Consider the following 21,647-nt stretch of genomic DNA (forward strand, 5'->3'; position numbering starts at 1 on the left):
ACTGAGATACACACTACAATAGTGAAATACTGTGCATTTCATCAAAATGAAAAATAACTGGGGGGAAAGAATGTAAAGGAACAGTTATCATAGTGAGAAATATTGAGAGGGAAATTTAAAAGAGAAAAAATAACCAACCTGGAAGCGAAGCAGGATACTGCAAAAGAATACTTCTTGCATATACTTCTTCTGAGGCAGGATCAAATGAAAGAGGAGACATGGGTGGTAAAAGATCCACAGCCTTAAAACAGAGAATTCGTAATTTGAAATATACACATTTTACTCACTACCACACAACAATATTAAGTTAATCTATGACTGGTTGATTCCAACAAAGACAGAATTACTATGCATATAAATTATTCTATAATTATTTTTAAAACAAGGAATACTAAAAAAATAAAAAGTAAAACAAGGAGTACTATATTAGGAACAAGGAGACTACTTTGCCTTCATCTATATCGCAAATGTAATAGTACTTCTAACATCAAGAGGAACATCTCATTTTTTAATACAATTCTCTGATTCTAAAAATAGTAACTATAAATCACAACAGCCACTTTATTAATACTCTAATACGTATTTAGAAGAATTACAGAAACCAAACATTTGATCTTTAGGATCAAATGCAAAATGACAAACATAAACACACACAGCATTTCTAAGTCATTCTGTAACATGATAAATCAAGAGATTGCCTTATATTAAACTACTCTCCAAAAGGCAAGTCAATCCCAGACAAGAAAAGGCTAAAGGAGTTCATCACCACCAAACCAGTATTACAAGAAATGTTTAAGGGATTTTTTTAAAGGAAAAAAAAAGACTATGAAAAATAAAATGACAATAACTACATATCTATCAATAATTACTTTAACGTAAATGGGTTAAATACTCCAATCAAAAGACATAGGGCAGTTGAATGGATAAGAAAAAAAAGACCCTTACCTATGCTGCCTACAAGAGACTCACTTCAGATAAAAAGACACAGACTGAAAGTAAAGGGATGGAAAAGATACTTCATGAAAATAAAAACAAAAACAAAACAGCTGAGGTATCAATACTTATACAAGACAAAATAGACTTTAAAACAAAGGCTATAGCCCTAGCCGGTTTGGAACAGTGGATAGAGTGTCGACCTGTGGACTAAAGGGTCCCAGATTTGATTCTGCTCAAGGGCACATGCCCAGGCTGCGGGCTTGATCCCCAGTAGGGGGCGTGCAGGAGGCAGCCAATCAATGACTCTCTCATCCTTGATGTTTCTATCTCTCTCTCCCTCTTCCTTCCTCTCTGAAATCAATAAAAATATATTTTAAAAATAAATAAAAAATAAAAGAAAGTCTATAACAAGACACATCTGGGTATTTGTCCGAAGAAGTCCGAAACACTAATTCAAAAAGACATATGTATCCATATGTTCACTGCAGCATTACTTACAATAGCCAAGATATGGAAGCAACCTAAGTGTCCATCAATAGGTGAATGGAAAGTAGTGCAGCCCTAGCCAGTTTGGCTTAGTGGACAGAGCGTCAGCCTGCAGACTGAAAGGTCCCAGGTTCGATTCTGGTCAAGGGCACATGCCCCGGTTGTGGGCTCAATCCCCAATAGGGGGCGTACAGGATGATCCTGATCAATGATTCTCATCATTGATGTTTCTATCTCTCTCTCCCTCTCCCTTCCTCTCTGAAATCAATTTAAAAAAATAGTGCATATATGACACAGCCATAAAAAAGAATGAAATCTTGACATCTGTAACAACATGGATGGACCTAAAGGGTACTGTGCTAAGTGAAGTCAGATAGGAAAAGATAAATGCCATATGATTTCACTTATATGTGGTATCTGAAAAACCAAATGAACAACCAAAACAGAAACAAACTCATAGATATAGAGAACAGTTTGATGGTAACCAGATGGGAGTGGGGGTTGGAGGGATGGGTGAAAAAGGGGAAGAAATTAAGAATTACAAATTGGTAGTTACAAAATAGTCATGGGGATATAAAAGATAGCATAAAGAATACAGTCAATAATATAATAACTATGTGCAGTGTCAGATAGGTACGAGATTTATCAAAGTGATCACCTCATAGGTCATATAAATATATAAACACTATGTGTACACCTGAAACTAATATACTGTATGCCAACTATAACAGAAAAATTAAAAACAAAACAAAACACAGCAAAAGAAATCATCAACAAAACAACAAGAAAGCCCACTGCAGGGGAGAACATATTTGCCAATGTTATCACCAATAAGGGTTTAATCTCCAACATTTACAGGGAACTCATACAATTTAACAAAAGGAAGATAAATAACCCAATCAAAAAATGGGCAACGGATTTAGATACTTTTCGAAAGAGGACATAAGGAAGGCCAAGAGACATATGAAAACATGCTCAAAGTCACTAACCATCCGAGAGATGCAAATCAAAACAACAATGCGGTACCACCTCACACCTGTCAGAATGGCTATCGTCAACAAATGACAAGTGCTGGCAAGGATGCAGAGAAAAAGGAACCCTCGTGCACTGCTGGTGGGAATGCAGACTGGTGCAGCCACTGTGGAGAACAGTATGGAGTTTTCTCAAAAAACTAAAAATGGAACTCCCATTTGACCCAGTGATCCCACTTCTAGGAATATATCCCAAGAAACTAGAAACACCAATCAGAAAGGATATATGTACCCCTATGTTCATAGCAGCACAATTCACCATAGCTAAGATCTGGAAACAGCCTAAGTGCCCATCAGCAGATGAGTGGATTAGAAAACTGTGGTACATCTATACAATGGAGTACTACGCCGCTGTAAAAAATAAGGAATTCTTACCATTTACAACAGCATGGATGGAAATGGATAACATTATGCTAAGCAAAATAAGCCAGCCAGAGAAAGATAAATATCACATGATCTCACTCATTTGTGGAATATAATGAACAATATAAACTGATGAACAAAAACAGATCCAGAGACAGAGAAGCATCTATCAGACCATCAAGCCTCAGATAGAAGTTAGGGGAGGGTGGGGGTAAGGGGGAGAGATCAACCAAAGGACTTGTATGCATGCATATAAGCCTAACCAATGGACACAGACACCAGGGGGGTGAGGGCATGAGTGGGTTGGGTGGAGGGGCAATGAGGGGATAGGACACATATGTAATACCTTAATCAATAAAGAAAACAAACAAAAACTGAAAAAGGCAAAAGGCAAGTCAATATTACTTACTGGAGTCCAACCTTTTATTAGATTAAAAGGAGACAAACCAAGAAATTCTTTCCACTTTTTATGCCATTTTTCTTGTTTTTCAACAATAGAATGTGTTATAGTTGTAAGATCTTCTTCTAATTTATGCCTATAATAGCACAAAAATAATTATTCAAAACACAAATATATAATAAAAGTATTGAGTAAAATTTAAGAAGTTTGTAGAAAAAGGAAAGAAATAAAGTCAGTACAGCACATATAAGTTGAATAAACTCTCACAATAAACTCTCAGAACCTAAAATACCTTTATTCCTTTTAAGACTAGAAAACAATAATAGCCCAACTGGAGTGGCTCAGTGGATAGAGCATCATCCCATGGACGAAGAGGTTTTGAGTTCGATTTCCAGTCAGGGCACATGCCTGGGTTGTAGGATCCATTCAAGACTCCATTAAATAACTGAGTAACTGTTAGGGGCAGCCGATCGATGTGTTTCTCTCATCAATGTTTCTATCTCTCTCTTCCTCTCCCTTCCTCTCTATCTAAAAATAAATATGGACACAAACAATAGGGTGCTGAGGGCCTGGGATGGGAGGAGGGCAGGAGCAGGCTGAAAGAAGTTATGGGGGGGGGGGGGGGAGGGCGGGGAAGAGGACCTATGTAATAGGTCCTCTTTTATTTCAAAAATAAAGATTTTAAAAAATAAAATAAAAAAAAATAAAAAAGAAAGCAATAATACACCTATTACTCCATTTATCTTTAAAATAGAATTTTTTTCAGCCTTGGGTGGTGTGGCTCAGTTGGTTGAGCATAGTCCCATGCACCAAAAGGTCACTGGTTCCATTCCAGGTCAGGACACATGCAGGGGTTGTGGGATCAATCCCCAGTCTGGGTGTGTACAGAAGGCAACTGATCGATGTTTCTCTCTCACACTCATGTTTCTCTCTCTCTCTCCCTCTCCTTCTCCCTTCATTTCAGAGAGAGAGAAAGAGAGGAGAGAGAAACATCAATGAAGAGAGAGAATCATTGATCAGCTGTCTCCTACACACCCCCTACTGGGGATTGACCCTGCAATCTGGGCATGTGCCCTGACTGGGAATTGAAAGGTGACCTCCTGGTTCATAGGTCGGCACTCAACCACTGAGCCACAATGGCCAGGCAAAAAACATATCAATAAAAAAATAAAATATAATTTATTTCCTGGTTCTGAACTCGAATCAAAATTCTACTCCCTTTATCTGTCTGTCCATGCCTAAAGACAGCCCATACCTCTCAGTCACTCTGCTCAAATAAAAAACTTTTCTGAGCCCTAGTTTTGTTTTTTAATTTCTCTAGATCCTTTTTTTTTTTTAATTGATTTCAGAAAGGGAGACAGAGAGCTAGAAACATCAATGATGAGAGAGAATCACCGACTGGCTGCCTCCTACACACACCTTACTGGGGATCAAGCCAGCAACCTGGGCATGTGCCCTAGACTGGAATCGAACCTGGGACCCTACAGTCCGCAGGCCTATCCACTGGGCCAAACCAGCTAGGGTCTGAGCCCTAGTTTTATTAGTAGATCCCACAAAAGAAAAGCAATAGAAAAGTTAAAATTATTTCATAAAGAATTATCACTCACAGCAAATAATATATTCCAGACATAAAGAAAATTACATTAATTTTCCTTTCTACTTCGTGTGTCTCTCTGAAAGCTAATGACAGGTTTTTGAGTACTAGTAAAATGTTCACACTTGTTTGCCAAAGCTAAAGAGTTGTTAAACTACATGAGTTGTGCTGAGAATTTATTAAAACCATTCTACTCCTCGCCCAATAAAATAACAGAGAATCTTACTAGTGTACCTCATATGCTGCAGATCCAATAATCTTTCTCTCTGTAATTTGGCCTCTTTTTCAAGGAAGCGAAGGTCTATTGTCAGTTTTGCTTGGTCAGCCTGACAACATTCATATTTCATTATTTTCAAGACTTCATTTAATAACTGAATAACTGTCAACAGGTTCAATTTCCCAGCCTCATAAACATTTCCTATGTGCAACTAAGGGTTCAAAGGGGGAAAAAAGTAGTAAACTATAAGTTCTTAACATAATAAACTACTATATAAACATACTTATATGTTTTACTATTATAATAAAAGGTTACCTTAAAGAATAAAAAAAAAAAAAGTTAAATGTCTACCCCAAAATAACACTATGTAAATAATTTTGGTCCAAAGAAAACTGTTGTGGAACAATTAACATGCCATACTACAGTTCTGCAATGTAAAAAGTTGAAAACCAGAATGAAAGAAATGCAAATAAATGAAAGCAAAGTAAAGATTAAGGAAAAAAGAGCAGATTTGGAGAAAGATTATGAATTCATGTCTTGTTTTGTTCCTGCAGCCTATCGGCTGAGGCCAGGCAATGGTTCAAGGCCACAGTTTGCTCTGGCATGGGGCACTATGAAAGACCCAAGGGGATGGGCCTGCCATAAATCCAAATCCATGTATAATAAATCATATTTTAACAAAAGCTGCAAATTGATGGTACCTATAGACTAAATCCAAACTTAGACATGATTTTTTACCTGCATAGTTCCAGTGTTTTAAAATCATTTGGCCCTAGCCTGTCTGGCTCAGTGGATAGAGCGTTGGCCTGCGGATCAAAGGTTCCCAGGTTTGATTTCAGTCAAGGGCATGTACCTTGGTTGCAGACTCCTTCCTCCCTGGCTGTGCTCAGGGCTTGTGTAAGAGGCAACCAACTGATGTGTTTCTCTCACATCCATGTTTCTCTCTGTCATTCCCTCTCTTTTCCACTCTCCCTAAAAATCAATGGAAAAATATCCTTGGGGGGGATTAACAACAACAACAAAATCATTTTAATTAGTTGCCAATATTTTTAATCATAGATTTCACATAAAAATTACTATTTCTCTACCAAAAGCATGGAGGCATAGAACAGACTGACATTCTCAATGTAGGATTGGGGGGATGAGAAGAGATAAACCAAAGAACTTATATACATAGCCCATGGACATGGGCAATAGGGTAGTGAAGACCTGCAGGGGGGGTACCGGCTGGGAGGAGGAAGTTAAGGGGTGGGGTGGGGGGAAATACTGTAATACTATCAACAATAAAAAATATATTTAACAAGATTTTTAAAAATTACTTCTCCAAAGACCTCATCACTTCCCACTTTATTCTATTACACACAACTAGTGTAAGACCTCATCACTTCCCACTTTATTCTATTACACACAATTAGTGTACTTCATTTATACACATTACCTGCCTAGTCCCTCTAGAACTCTCAGATCCTCATTTTTATGTGCTCTGAATGTGAAGTGCCTGTCATGTTACCTATGAAAGCTCTTCAGGGTCACAATATTTTATCTTTGTATCCCCTGTACTATAATCAATAACTGGCATATAGTAAATTCTTAATAAATTGTAAGTTTAATTTTTTTTAAAGTAGATGGAAGCATCCCATAAGCAAGTGGAAATAATTTCTTTTAACTTTTTAAAATCCTCACCCAAGGATTATGTTCATTGATTTGAGAGAGAGGGGAAGGGGGGAAACATCAATTGGTTGCCTCCTGTACCCACCCACCAGGGATCAAACCCACAACCTAGATATGCAGCCTGACCATAAACTGAATCTGCCACCTTTTGGTGTACGGGATGGACTATGCTCCAACCGAGCCACTCAGCCAGAGAGCAAGTGGAAATAATTTGATGTAACCTAGGTTAAAGGAGAGAGGCGGGAGATACCAATTTGAGAATATTAATATATAGGAAGCTGATAAAGCCATAGAATTGATTAAGAAAATACACATGAATTTATAATGTGGGAAAGAAAGGAGGACATTAAAGGAACCATGGGAGCACTTTCATGTAAAAGTCAAGCAGAGAAAAAGGAATCAGTGAAAATACTGAGAACAGCAAACTGAAAAACCAGAGGAGAGCAGAGAAATTGAAGTCACAAAAACTAAAGGAAGAAAACACTCTGAAATATTAATAGCATCAAGATGAAAGAGAAAGCAGAGAGGATACAGCCTTTTTAAGAAGACTTTTAAGATAAAGCCTTTTTAATTTAGCAATCAGGAGATCATTGTTGTTCTATTAGAGAATTTATGAAGAACTAAAAGTACCATATCATCTTCCTAAATAACTTCCTACTCTCTACACTATATATGATGTAACACCATACAAGGTATGGACAATTAATAAAAGTAGATGGATATAAAGACACACAGCCTTGCCCTAACTGGTTTGGCTCAGTGGACAGAGTATTGGCCTGTGGACTGAAGGGTCCCAGGTTCAATTCAGGTCAAGAGCACATACTTAGGTTACAGGCTCAATCCTTGGCCCTGGTCAGAGTGCAGGCGGGAAGCAACCAATCGATGTGTCTCTCTCACATCAATGTTTCTCTCTGTCTCTCCCCCTTTCTTCCACTCTCTAAAAAATCGATGGAAAAATATCCTCAGGTGAGGATTAACAAAAAAATAAAAAAAATAAAAAATAATCAATAAAAAGATACACAGCTTTATCAGAACCCTTGTGTATAAAAGTTTTACTAGATATACTCAAAAATAAATTTGGAAAACATGTAATATATAAAATAACTGCATGAAGGGAGTCATCTCAAAAGCTTCTTTAATATCAAATGCTTACCTGACACATTTGTTTCTCAATTTTGTCAAGTAAGAGCCTTGGAACATCAATAGCAACGTTAGTTCCATCTAAAGTATACTGGTCAGCGAGACTGAGGACTGAACTAACAATTTCTCTCTCTTCTTCCAAAAACAAGAGAGTTTCATTCACTGAAGCCCACAAAGACCGAACCTTTGAAAACAAACAAAACGTACATGAAAGAAATGTAAAACACAACTATACATTCACTCCCAAGAACAAATGAAGTATTCCTGGAATGGCTTCTGGTGAGGAAATTAGCTAACTATATTTTACTTTTTTTTTTTTTAAACTGTATTTTTAATAGTCTAAAATCACTGGTAGTATTTCCAATGGGGATTTTTTGCTTTTACATAGGAAAATACTTATTGAACTTTAATAAGTTATGTGCACACAGCTTTTAGAAAAGATAGCATTTTGTAATGAATATATATATAGATATCTTGGAGTTGTATTTTTTTATGCTGACCCTTAAATTGTCATCCTTTTTCAAGAACTAGACGTTGAAGGCGCTTGTAAATTGTAAACCAGAAAATGTTTACTAACCATTATCACCAAGCATCTCAAAGAAGAGAAAGAGGGAATTCAACATGGACATATTTCAGGCAAAATGCCCAAAAAATTCAACAAAGTAAAATTAATAAAATAATTTAAAATTCTGATCCCCTAATTAAATTAGTTTCTTCTATTTATTCTTTTTAACATTCTCAATGGGTTGTCAATAAACACTCTATCTCTGAAGCTGTTTTAATGGTTTACTTGTAATTACTATAATCCTAAAATCCCAACATGCATGCAATACAGCATGTAGCTGGTATCTTTTCTTGAGGTAAATTCAAGTATTTTGGCAAACTAATAAAGTTTAATAATAACAATTATCTCCAGCAGGGCTTTAAAACTAAAAAATTTCTCAGTAGAATCTAGCCCACTATGATTTTCAAAACAAATCTAAGAAGCCTTATACTACCAAGATGCGAGTAGTATTTCCTGTATTCTGACATGCTAGCAATCTAAGGAAGATTTTTCAGGAAGAAATAATAAAATATTTTCATGAGAAAACAAAAACAAGAATACTACACAGTAATCATAAGTCATTCAAGTTTCAAAAAGTTAAAAGGTTTGAAAAACCATGCTTTTTTAAAAATATATTTTTATTGATTTTCAGAGAGGAAGGGAGAGGGAAAGACAAGTAGAAACATCAATAATGAGAGAATCATTGATCGGCTGCCTCCTGCACGCTTCCCACTGGGGATCAAACCCGCAAACCGAGCATGTGCCCTTGACCAAAATCGAACCTGGGACCCTTCAGTCCACAGGCAGATGCTCTATCCACTGAGCCAAATCGGCTAGGGCAACATGCTTCTTTAAAGGCATCAAAAACTGCAGTTAAGCCCCAGCTGGTTTGACGCAGTGGATAAAGCCTCAACCTACGGACTGAAGGGTCCTGGGTTTGATTCCAATTAAGGGCACATGCCCAGGTTGCTGGCTTGATCCCCAGTAGGGGGCATGTAGGAGGCAGCCAATCAATGACTCTCTCTCATCATTGATGTTTCTATTTCTCTCCCTCTCCCTTCCTCTCTGAAATCAATAAAAAATATATATGTATATTTTTTAAAAAGATGCTGCGTTCAATAATAAGAATATTCACATGCACTAAACTGGAAGCTCCATGAGAAAAGTGACTTTGCCTGTTTTTGTCATTCCTATAGCAGCTGTAATATCTAGAAGAACCCCGGGCAAATGGCAGATGACCAATTATTCACTGAGTGAATGAACAATTATTTCCTAAGGATGGCACTCACCTTTTCCAGGGACAAAGTGCCTGAGCAGCCAAATTAATACCCAAAGGAGCATGATGGCCACAGAATCAGAACAACGATCTTGAAGACAGATGTCATCTGAACACAGAAGCCTAAGAAAACACTCCTACCCCACATCAAAGTCAACCTCTAAAGCAAGCACGTCAAACTCAAAGGCTAACACGGGCCAAATAAACAAGGTTTAAGTTTATGTGGGCCACAAAAAAACAAAAGCTCCAATTTTCATAAAAACGTAGGTTTATTTCAATAGAGACATGCTGAATACAAAGGGCTGAAATAAATGAGTCATCGTTAACATAAAATAGAACATTTTAATAAAAATTAATATTTTTTCTTGAGCATTAACTTACCAGACACTGAACAACTGCACAAATTAATAAGCATAATGCAAATAAACCTATTTTTCTTGTTCTCCGAAAGCAAAATATTTCCTGTTGCGTACACCAAACAAGTCAGTACAAGAGTAATGATAAGCCCTGACCGGTTTGGCTCAGTGGATGCAGGGGTGAGCAAACTTTTTGACTCGAGGGCCACAATGGGTTCTTAAACTGGACCGGAGGGCCAGAACAAAAGCATGGATGGAGTGTTTGTGTGAACTAATATAAATTCAAAGTAAACATCATTACAAAAAAGGGTACGGTCTTTTTTTTTTTTTTAGTTTTATTCATTTCAAACGGGCCAGATCCGGCCCGTGGGCCGTAGTTTGCCCATGGCTGGGATAGAGCGTCGGCCTGCGGACTCAAGGGTCCCAGGTTCGATTCCGGTCAAGGGCATGTACCTTGGTTGTGGGCACATACCCAGTGGGGAGTGTGCAGGAGGCAGCTGATCAATGTTTCTCTCTCATCAATGCTTCTAACTCTCTATCTCTCTCCCTTCCTCTCTGTAAAAACATCAATAAAATATATTTTTGAAGAAAAAAAAATATCTATATATCTATATATCTATATATATATAGATATATAGATTTTTTTTTTTTTAAGAGTAATGACGAGGCAATCGGCTGCTACAATATTTGCTGCTAGTATTAGTGGAGAGAAATGGTGCGCCAGAATGTAAGGCGCATAAGGGAAAGGAATGCAACATGATTATAGTAATCAGTCATCAGCAAACATTGTAATTTGTTAATAATTATGTATAACAGGATATTGTAAGAATTAAGTTACAAAATTTTTATTAAAATGTTTCTTACATACCGTTATATTGGCTGGACCGCAAAAATATTCATTGTGGGCCGAAGTTGTGGGCCGCATGCAACCCGCGGGCCATGAGCTTGACATGCTTGCTCTAAAGCCTTAGACCATTTATGTCTGCCAGATTAGTCTCTATTACCAACCAGCTTCAATTTTGCTTCTCATTTTTCTTCCATACTTAACATCTCCTTTCAGTTAATATATTTTATTTTGATAAATACTACTGATTAAGTTACAATCAAACCAAACTTTTTTTGCTGGCATGACTTTAACCATATTTAAAGCTGCTTCTGTATATATTTAGTCTTATAAATTATAAGCTGTTTTTTTCCCATCATATTCAAACCTTTTAGACGCCCCCTTGTTGATACCTTTACATTTATAACACTTATAATAAGAATAAATACTATCACAAAAAAATACTATCACAAAAGTAAGAAAGATTACATTTCTCTCTTCAAAAGCTGTCTCACCTTTTGAATTTTTTCTTGTATATCACTTTGGTCATCATAAGGTTCCATGCTAGTTAAAAATTAATCTCATTAGTCATATTTTTAAACTTTATTTTTATTGTTGACACTATTACAGATGTCCCCATTTCCCCCGTAATTTCTCCCCCGCTTCCCCTTCCCTCTGGTCATCATCACACTGTTGTCTGTGTCTATGGGTTATGCACATATGTTCTTTGGCTTCTTTCATCCTGTCCTCCCCTCCCCGCTTCCCTGACAGCTGTCAGTCTGTTCCAGTATCCATGCTTCTGTTTCTATTTTGTTCAGTAAATTCCACATATAAGTCAGATCATACGGTATTTGTCTCTCTGACTGGCTTATTTCACTCGGCATAACAATCTCCAGGCCCATTAGTCATTTTAAAAATCACATGGTAGCCCTAGCTGGTTTGGCTGAGTGGATAGAGCATCAGCCTGCAGATTAACAGGTCCTGGGTTCGATACCAGTCAAGGGCACATACTTCAGTTGCAGGCTGTCTCCAGCCCTCGTCAGGGTACATGCGGGAGGCAACCAATTGATATATCTCTCTCATATCGATTTTTCTTTCTCTGTCTCTCTCTCCCCTTCTCTTCCACTCTCTCTAAAAATCAATGGAAAAATATCCTCAGATGAAGATTAAAAAAAAAAAATCACGTTAATTTACCATCCAAAGAGCTAACTGATCAGCAAAACCACCCACTAACAACCATTCCATTTAAAGCAAAAATAAAATTCTAGCTCAAAGCAATAACTTATTAGAAGAACTGGACTAGGAATCAGAATTATAGTCTATACCTATCATCATCTAACTATCGCTATTATTTATGTTTCTGAGACTCTCAGTTTCTCACCTGTAAAATGCAATAGCTAAACTAATATATAAAGCTACTTCCAGCTCTACAAGTCACTTACTTTTTCATTTGGTTTTGCAGTCCTATATATTCTGATCTCAAATTTCGTACTTCTTCATCTAATAATCTGTAAGAAAACGTATAAAATGACAACTCTACATATGCGTCTCAACTTATGATGGGGTTACATCCCGATAAGCCCATCACAAGTTGAAAATATCGTAAGTCGAAAATGTATTTCATACACCTAACCTACTGAACACTATAGCTTAGCATAGTCTACCTTAAATGTGCTCAGAACACTTACTTTAGCCTACACTTGAGCAATTCTCTCGAGTTTTATCTTAAGAGTAATTGCCTTGCCCTTCTGCTTACCAGAAACAAGAGGCACAAATGGGCATTTTGTTGACATGATGGGATGTGAAAACTTAAAACACAATATCCAAAAAACACTGGCAACAGAGTTAAGTGCAGAGTATCAGTTATTTACCCTGTGATCGTGTGCCTGTGTAAGAACCGTGGCTCACTGCCACTGCCCTCGCAACAGAGTATCATACCACATACCATCAGCCCAGGAATAATCAAAATTCAAAATTCGAAGTACAGTTTCTAGTGAATGCATATCACTTTCACACCATCATAAAGTCAATATATCTTAAGTCTAACCACTGTAAGTCAGGGTCCATCTATAATTCCATTACAATTAAACAGTATAGATACTTTACTATTTTCCACCTTCCATATCTTTGCTCAAGGCTTCTGAGGACTACTCTTCCAAATACACCCAGCAGCCAGCTAAAGGACTCTACACTCCCTTCTAGAGTCCCAGGATTTAACATACAGGCTGATATTGAGATGGACCAAGGACTTTTTGACTCCTGTACTCTCTGACTTCAGGTAAAAATGTTGGAGGTCAATAAAATTACTCTGCCCTCTTATCCTTGTCTCACATTCCTAGGGGATAAATTTTAATGTTATCTAAGACAGTCAAGCAATATTGCATCTTTAAGACAGTATCAAAAGATTTTGTATACTGATTTGGCTCAGTGGAGAGCGTCTGCCTGCGGATTGAAGGGTCCCAGATTTGATTCCGGTCAAGGGCACACGCCCAGGTTGCAGGCTCGATCCCCAGTAGGAGGTGTGCAGGAGGCAGCCAATCAATGATTCTCTCATGATTGATGTTTCTCTCTCTCTCCCCCTTTCCCTTACTCTCTGAAAGTCAATAAAAATGTATTTTAAAAAAATAATTTTGTAGCTTTAATGGGGCTAAAGCTACAAAAATGTTATTTAAATGCTAAATAACATAGCATTTAAAAAGGTATCTTATCAGAAGAAGAAAAAAAGTATCTTACTGAAGTTAATAATTGTAAAAATTAGTCTCAAACTATTTTGAGACTAAGAACCTTGCCTATCTTGTTTAACACTGTAACCTAAAAACAAATCTGCTGAAGAGATGACCCTAAACATAAAATAGCATAAAATGGTTAAAGAAACTATGGAATACCTACTTAAAGGAATATCTACTTTGCCGAAACCGGTTTGGCTCAGTGGATAGAGCGTCGGCCTGCGGACTGAAGGGTCCTGGGTTCGATTCCGGTCAAGGGCATGTACCTGGGTTGCGGGCACATCCCCAGTGGGAGGTCTGCAGGAGGCGGCTGATCGATGTTTCTCTCCCATCGATGTTTCTAACTCTCTATCTCTCTCTCCCTTCCTCTCTGTAAAAAATCAATAAAATATATTTTTTAAAAAAAAGGAATATCTACTTAATAGATACTCAGCAAACTATTAAATGGTCACTAAAAGTAATAACTATGAAAATATGGAAAAATTTACAGAATGAAATATTAAGATAAAAAAGGATACAAAATAGAATGAACAGTATACATCTTAAAAACATATCTCCAAGTTAAAAGAAAAAACTCCTAAGAAATTAAAATTTTAAACTAAAGTGACCTTTTCCTTTTCTCTAAATTTTCATTTACAGTTTACCTAAAGTTCAAAACATTTTATTCAGAAGTTATCTGGCTTTAAAATGGAAAGATAACAGCACAGTTTTGAAGTAAACATGGATTACTACCACTGAAGGCATACTAATGACATTTATACAAAAAGAAAAGAATTTTCCATTTCTAACTATCAAAGTATTACTTACTGTGCATTTTCTTGATACTTCTGGAAAACAAAATCTTGTCTTTGTAAAATCTGTAAAAATCTGTTACGTGCTACATGGGACCTGGCAATGCACATGTGCAAATCTTGTGGCTTTAAATTAAATGTCTCTGCAACATGCTTGAATGAATCTATATGGAACACAAGATCATAGAAAACTTAGACTTCTAAGCTAATAAATATTAAAACTGCTGGCTTTTATTAATTATTATTTACTTTTTATTTTTAAAGAGATTAACAGCCTCATATAACAACTCCTTAAAAGCTGGCATACCACATACACAAATATTACCTATTCAAAATAATTAAAACCCAGAAATATGTATGTATACTAAAAATAAAAATAAAAAACTAAAAGAAAATAAACCAAAATGTCAGCAATGGATGACATTCTAGAAATTGGAAGATGGGTACGGTTTACTGAATAAACTTTTCTATATTTTCCTGTCCATGTTTTATTAGCATAAACCAAATAAACAGTATATTTAATACGCTACAAGTAGCATTCTAAGTCTCAGATTAAAAATCCAATATGTATTTTGTTTCTATGAATTTACAAATAGATCAAATCCTTTTAAAACTGCAACTTGTAACAAAAAATTCCCACACATTACCAGTAGCCAAAATAAATCTCCCACACATTCAACACAACATTTAATACAGTGTATTAGAGGCAAGCTATAATTTGCAGGTCTTATGTGGTCCACTGGCTGTTTTTCTGAGGTCAGCAACAAGCAAGGGATACTTTCCACATTTTTAAAGGGTTGTATTAAAATTTTTTAAAAAGTAGGCCCGGTGGATCAGTGACTAAGCGCTGACCTATGAACCAGAAGGTCACAGCTCAATTCCCGGTCGGGGCACATGTCCAGGTTGCAGGCTAGATCGCCAGTGTGGGGCGTGCAAAAGGCAGCCAATCAATGATTCTCTCTCATCACCTATGTTTCTATCTGTCTCCCTCTCCCTTCCTCTCTGAAATCAATAAAACTATTTTTTAAATTAAATTAAAATTAAAAAATAAAACACAGAGAGGTATATATGACAGAGACCCTGTATGGTCCACAAAGTCAAAAATATTTACTATCTGGCCTTATATAGAAAATGTTTCCCAACCTCTGTATTAGAACATACTAAAATAATTTGAATTATTACTTATATCCATTATTTCAAACTATAATTCTAATAGAACACTAACCATTAGCCTTCTGAGGTTACTTAATATTTTTATCTTATCATTGATGATTTGCAAACTGCAAAGAATAAATACTTAAGAAACAAAACAAAAAGAATTCCTACTATAAGTTTAACTTACTTTTGGAATGTGTTTTTATATATTTTATTGCAACAAATCTTGCGAAATGATACATCAGGTGAATAAACTTAGGACCACCAGGAGAAAGAAATAGTGAAGCAACAACTTGAGGAAAGTTATTTCCACATTCCATCTAGGAAAAAATAAATAATTTGAAGTACTTATCAACAATAACCTTTATATTCACATCAAACTTTTGAAGCATAATAGGATTGATGAGGATTATTCCATTTGAATCCAAAGTTTAATATTGGAATCATTCTAAAATTTTGGTGGACTTGTCACAAAAAGGTAATTACAATATAAAACCCTAAAATTATTGACACTATTTGGGGACACAAGTTAAAATAATCTATAATCAAAAAGGTTTTCTTTAAATAAAAACTGACTCCAAGGAATCAAAAACCTATTTCCAATGCACCTAGCCAGCAAAACTGGTTTTTTAGAAATATACAGAAATCCCATTCAAAAACCATAAAAAGTATTATTGTAATTAATCTTGCTTATACTGTTAGCATAACAGCATTAAAAATATTTCACCTCTAGGCCCTGCTGATGTAGCTCAGTGGTTGAGCATCGACCCATGAACCAGGAGGTCATGTTTGGATTCCCAGTCAGGGCACATGCCTAGGTTGCCAGCTCCATCCCAATTGGAGGCAGCCAATTGATTTTTTTTTTCATCATTGAAATTTCTATCTCTATCTCCCTCTCCCTTCCTCTCTCTGAAATCAATTTTTAAAAAAAGAAAACACAATATATTTTTTTCACCTCTAAAAAAGATACAATTATACCTCACGAAAGCCAGAAAAAAAAACTAATCTATTTTTTAACCTCTTAAAGTTTTCATTTTCCAGAAAGAGAATACTTACAGAAATTTTTTTTAACCATTCACAGCAAAGTTTCCGGAATTCAGTATCACTTTTTTGGTCAAATGGAGGCCAACAAACTCTTAAAAACAAAAATAAAATCATTAGAATTACGAACAAAAAGACAACTCAACAAAAATTTCTCTCCCATACTAAAAACAATAATGCTAAATGAAGCAAGGCTAGCATTCATAGACTTCAACTAATGAGAGACACCAACCTGTGAGAAAGTGGGTCTTTTTCTTTATAAATATCTATGGGGTTGAGTTCAGTTTCGTGTGAATAATCAATAAATGTATATATTAAATGAAGGAATTAATCATTCTTATTATTACTAAAAATCAGCTAAAGATGAGAATACTCTCAATGGATTACTGGACTAACACATAAAGAAGGTATAAGTAAGTTAGTATGTTAAGCCTAGAAACAAAAGAGAAATATCAATGGTTACACGTGAAGACCACATGAGAAGAAAAGCCATGACAGCTTCTGACTCTTCTGAATCTATATTACAGTCAGTGGGTACTACTGTTTTGTGGATAAAAAAGATATAAAATTATTTAAAAAAGAAAAGCTTTGCCAGTGTTTTAGTTAAAAACTAACAGACTTAAATTTACCTACTGCTTTCCCCTAACAATCAATTTTATCTAAATTTTTATTCTGAGGTATTTTAGGACCCCATGTTTGTTTGTTTTTTTAATTTCTATAGCATATCATATGTTCTATATTAATAGAAAAAATTAGTATGCATAGAAAAAATATTGAAAGGCTGGAATGACAACAAGTATTCTCTGGTTGGTGGGTTTAGGAATAATTTCTACATCCTTAATTACATTTTTCTGTATTTTCTGAATTGTTTAAAATAAGCTTTATTTTGTTTATAATTGGAGGGAGGAATCAGAAAGTCTGTTTTGAACAGAGGAAGCCCTATATCGTAATGATAAAAATTTCCAAAAATTAAATTAGAAAAATAAAATTTCCAAAAATATAATTATTTTTGGATTATTATAATTAATATAATATAATTATATATAATTATATAATATATAATTATATATAATTATATAATATAATATATTATTATATATAATTATATAATATATATAATTATATAATATATATAATATATAATATATAATATATAATATATAATATATAATAAATATATATAATATATATTTATATATATATAAATATATAATATATATTTAATATATATTAATATAATATAATATATAATATATATAATATATATAATAATTATATATATATAATTATATAATATATATATAAAAATATATAATTATATAATATAATATATATAATATAATTATATTTGGAAATATTATTTCCAAAAATAAATTTATTTTATTTTTTCTAAAAATAAACAGGATCCACCTCAGCAATTTCTTAATTGCTTTTTTATGTTGAGGATGATGACAGAATATAAACACTGAAACAAATGTGAACACTTTTTCTGACAAAAGAAACCTAAATCACATGCAAAATAACTTGGAACCAAGGCTAGTGGGTATTACATTTTTATCTCCTTCCTAAACTATTTAATATTCAACACTATATAACAACTAGAGGCCCAGTACATGGATTTGTGCACCAGTGGTTTCCGAGGGGTCCCGGATTGCAAGAGGGCACAGGCCAGGCCAAGGGGCCTCTAGTATGCATATAAGATCTTGAATTAATCTCTTCCCGTCCTCCCCCCAGACCTTTCCTTCTGAGATTCATCACTATGTTCCATGTTTCCATGCCTGTGCATTGAGCATCTGCCCCCAGTGGTCAGTGCGCATCATAGCTACCAGTTGAATGGTCAAACACCTAGCATATTAGCCTTTTATATAGAGAGATAGGCTAAACTTAATAGAAATTATTTTTGCTTATAGCACTTGACATTTTATATATATATATATATATATATATATATATATATATATATATATATAATCAGTAACAAAAATAATAAGGATTTACAGAAACCTGGAAAGTAAAAATAGACAAAACAAATAACAGTGCCTACAATAAAAGGAATAAGGCAGGGGGTAATTAACAAAAAGAAAAAAGTAAGCAAAACTGAGTATATAAATTGATACCAGTTCATTGTTTTGCCTAATAATTAAGACTATGAAGCCCTAGCCGGTTTGATTCAGTGGATAGAGCATCAGCCTGCAAACTGAAAGGTCCCAGGTTCAATTCCAGTCAAGGGCACATGCCTGGGTTGTGGGCTCGATCCCCAGTGGGGGACTTGTGGGAGGCAGCTGATCCATGATTCTCTCTCTCCCTTTTTCTTCCTCTCTGAAGTCAATAAAAATATATTAAAGCCCTAACCGGTGTGGCTAAGTGGATAGAGCGTCGGCCTGCGGACTCAAGGGTCCCGGGTTCAATTCCGGCCAAGGGCATGTGCCTTGGTTGCGCGCACATGCCCAGTGGGGAGTGTGCAGGAGGCAGCTGATCGATGTTTCTCTCTCATCGATGTTTCTAACTCTCTATCTCACTCCCTTCCTCTCTGTAAAAAAATCAATAAAATATATTAAATATATATATATTATAAAGAATGTTAGGAACCAATTTTATAAAACAAAATCTAACTTACCTATGAAGTATATGATTTTTAAGATTAGTACCAAACAAAGATTACTCAGGTTTATAAAGGTTAAGCACCAAATTTGTAAGACTCAAACCTGATTTATCAATTCAAAATAATACTGAAAGACCAAAGTTGAAATCCTAGCTTTTATCAAGACATAGTCCCTTTTCAAGTTTGAGAATGACTAGTTACAAAAAAAAAAGAAGAAGAAGTTATTTTTAAAAAAAAAAAAGTTTTACTCACTTGAAAACTTCTTTGGTGAGAGACTGGTCCAGCGTTTGAAACAAGAAATAAGACACTATTTGAAAGGCATCACGGTTTGGCTTGTCGAACATGTTCCTAATTGTTTAAAAAGAAATAAAAGCAGGGGACAAAAAGAAAAATGGTTAATAAAACTAAATATCATCGAAAGCTTTATAAGAGTTTGACACAAATTAATATTTTTAATTCTCTTCAAGAGATCAAGGCAAATTAACTTTTCTCATTCATGTACATTTTTACAAGTTAAGAAAAACATACAAGTTTTATTTCTGATTCTGAAAGAACAGATCAAATAAAAGAAAACTTACAGTGAGAACATTCTAAAAAAAAAAAAAAGGAAAGGCTAATTAGGAGGAGAATACCATGCATGGACTATGATACAAGGAAGCTAATGATACCAACCAACATTTATTGAATAACAATAAAAAACAGCTAATATTTATTGAATTTATTATTTCCAAGTATTACCTTAAGCCTTTTATAGGTAGTAACTCATCTAATTTTTAACACAATCATATGAGGTTAATTAAGTACTATGCCAATTGCTTTAACATGGATTATTTTATTTAATCTTAATGATAGTAGAAAGTAGTTGGATTATCCCCATTAAACAGATGAAGAAATGTAAACTTTAGAGAAAATAGATAATTTGCCCAAAATTACATAACCAGGAATGGAAAAGCAGTGATTTGCAGTATGTTATCTGACCCCAGAGTCTAGGGTCTTTACTATTACATTTTATTCCTAGAACCATCCTTATAATGTAATTCTAGCAATCCCCTGAAGAGTCTTTATTGTCCTGATTTCCCTCACTAATCAAGACAAAAACTTAAAAAAATAAATACAGTATGTAAAAAACAAAACAAAATCTAAGCCTTGTAAGAAATGTCACACAGGTATTGGCAACCTCTAGGTCAGCTACTGCTCTATGGTCCATGTCCCCTCCTCACACCCCTCTGGGGATCCCAGGGCTGTGGAGGTGTCTGGTGGGAGTGGGAAATTCAGGCTTTGGGGACTGCCCAGGCTAGGAGGAAGAGTTTTCTGAACTTCTTCTAGGGCAGAGAAGATCCACCTCGGAAACCATGCTCTGCTGCATAGCCCACCTGGAGGATTTTAAGCTTGACTTTGACAATTCCCAAGGCAAAACAACTCAAAATTGGCATGGAGGGAGAGCCACCATTTTTCAAAGTCTTGCCAGTGAAGTGTGGGTAGTAGTATGGAAAATTAACAAAAGCAATTTAAGATCTCTGGATAAGCAAGGGATAAAAAAGGAACATATATCCTAATAGACGTTAATGCTTATACTGAAGAAGGAAAGAACCTGTGGAAGTTACAGATAAAAAATTATGAGTGCTCCCCCATTAACCTATTATGAAAAGGTCATTTGCCCCCTCCCCCCACAAAAAAAAAGTAATTTACATGGATACAACTCAAGTATCAAGAGAAGTTAAAAGCAATAAAATCAAATAACTATAAAGGTCTCAGAAGAAACTGAAGCCATTATAATAAAGAAGGAAACTCATTAGAACATAATAAAATATATGTAAGGGAATTCTATGTGCTATTATAAAATAGTTTTAACATTTGGAATAAAAACCCGAGATATTTTCATGTTTAATACATTTTCAACAATGACCTGAAGGAATATCTCACTTGGGTAATTCCTTGTTTTCAGACTCTAAAAATAAACAGGATTAGGAGTTAGGCAATTAAAAAATGGGCTGTGAGTTACTAGAATAAATGACAAATAGATGTGAGTATTCCTTCTATGAATACATAAAACTATTATCTTGAGATTTTAAAAAATAGAGTTAATGTTAAAGTTCCCATGCTATAACCATGTACAGTGACAAATGGTTACTAGATTTATTGTGTTGATCTCTTTGTAAGGTATGATACTATTGAATCACTATGTTGTACGCCTAAAACTAACATAATACTACGTCAACTATAATTATAAGTAAATTAATTTTTTAAATCAAGAGAAAACATTTTTTTAAGTTTCCATACTTATATGTCAAACAACTCTTTGTCCTTGAAATGTCTGTACTCCTCAACACAAATCTTACCTCCTTATTATCGCACTTATTTTTATTTACAAAGTATCCTGCTTCTTCTCTTTGACAGTTATTTTAATTTTTAATAATATCTGTTGAAGATATTTGTTCACCCACTAGACTAAAACTCTATAAGGTAAGTTTGTCTATTCTGTTCACCCAGTTCCA

General features: G+C 35.0%; 1 protein-coding gene and 1 non-coding gene across 2 annotated transcripts in view; both read right to left on the minus strand.

The window, feature by feature from the left end:
- HAUS6 (HAUS augmin like complex subunit 6) overlaps positions 1-21,647 on the minus strand; it is a 44,333-nt gene that overhangs the window by 19,049 nt on the left and 3,637 nt on the right. The window contains exons 2-11 of the mRNA XM_036331237.1: positions 19,405-19,500; positions 16,566-16,644; positions 15,697-15,829; positions 14,371-14,518; positions 12,280-12,345; positions 11,353-11,401; positions 7,852-8,022; positions 5,045-5,238; positions 3,226-3,352; positions 139-241 (exon numbers count right to left, since the gene is read on the minus strand). Coding sequence (XP_036187130.1) covers positions 139-241; positions 3,226-3,352; positions 5,045-5,238; positions 7,852-8,022; positions 11,353-11,401; positions 12,280-12,345; positions 14,371-14,518; positions 15,697-15,829; positions 16,566-16,644; positions 19,405-19,500 — 1,166 coding nt within the window. The remainder of the gene's footprint in view (positions 1-138; positions 242-3,225; positions 3,353-5,044; positions 5,239-7,851; positions 8,023-11,352; positions 11,402-12,279; positions 12,346-14,370; positions 14,519-15,696; positions 15,830-16,565; positions 16,645-19,404; positions 19,501-21,647) is intronic.
- LOC118667790 lies at positions 5,554-5,686 on the minus strand. The gene has a single exon (XR_004971383.1). It is a non-coding gene; the product is annotated as a small nucleolar RNA SNORA42/SNORA80 family (small nucleolar RNA).

This window comes from Myotis myotis, unplaced genomic scaffold, assembly GCF_014108235.1.
Source record: "Myotis myotis isolate mMyoMyo1 unplaced genomic scaffold, mMyoMyo1.p scaffold_m19_p_12, whole genome shotgun sequence".
Classification (NCBI taxonomy): Eukaryota; Metazoa; Chordata; class Mammalia; order Chiroptera; family Vespertilionidae; genus Myotis; species Myotis myotis.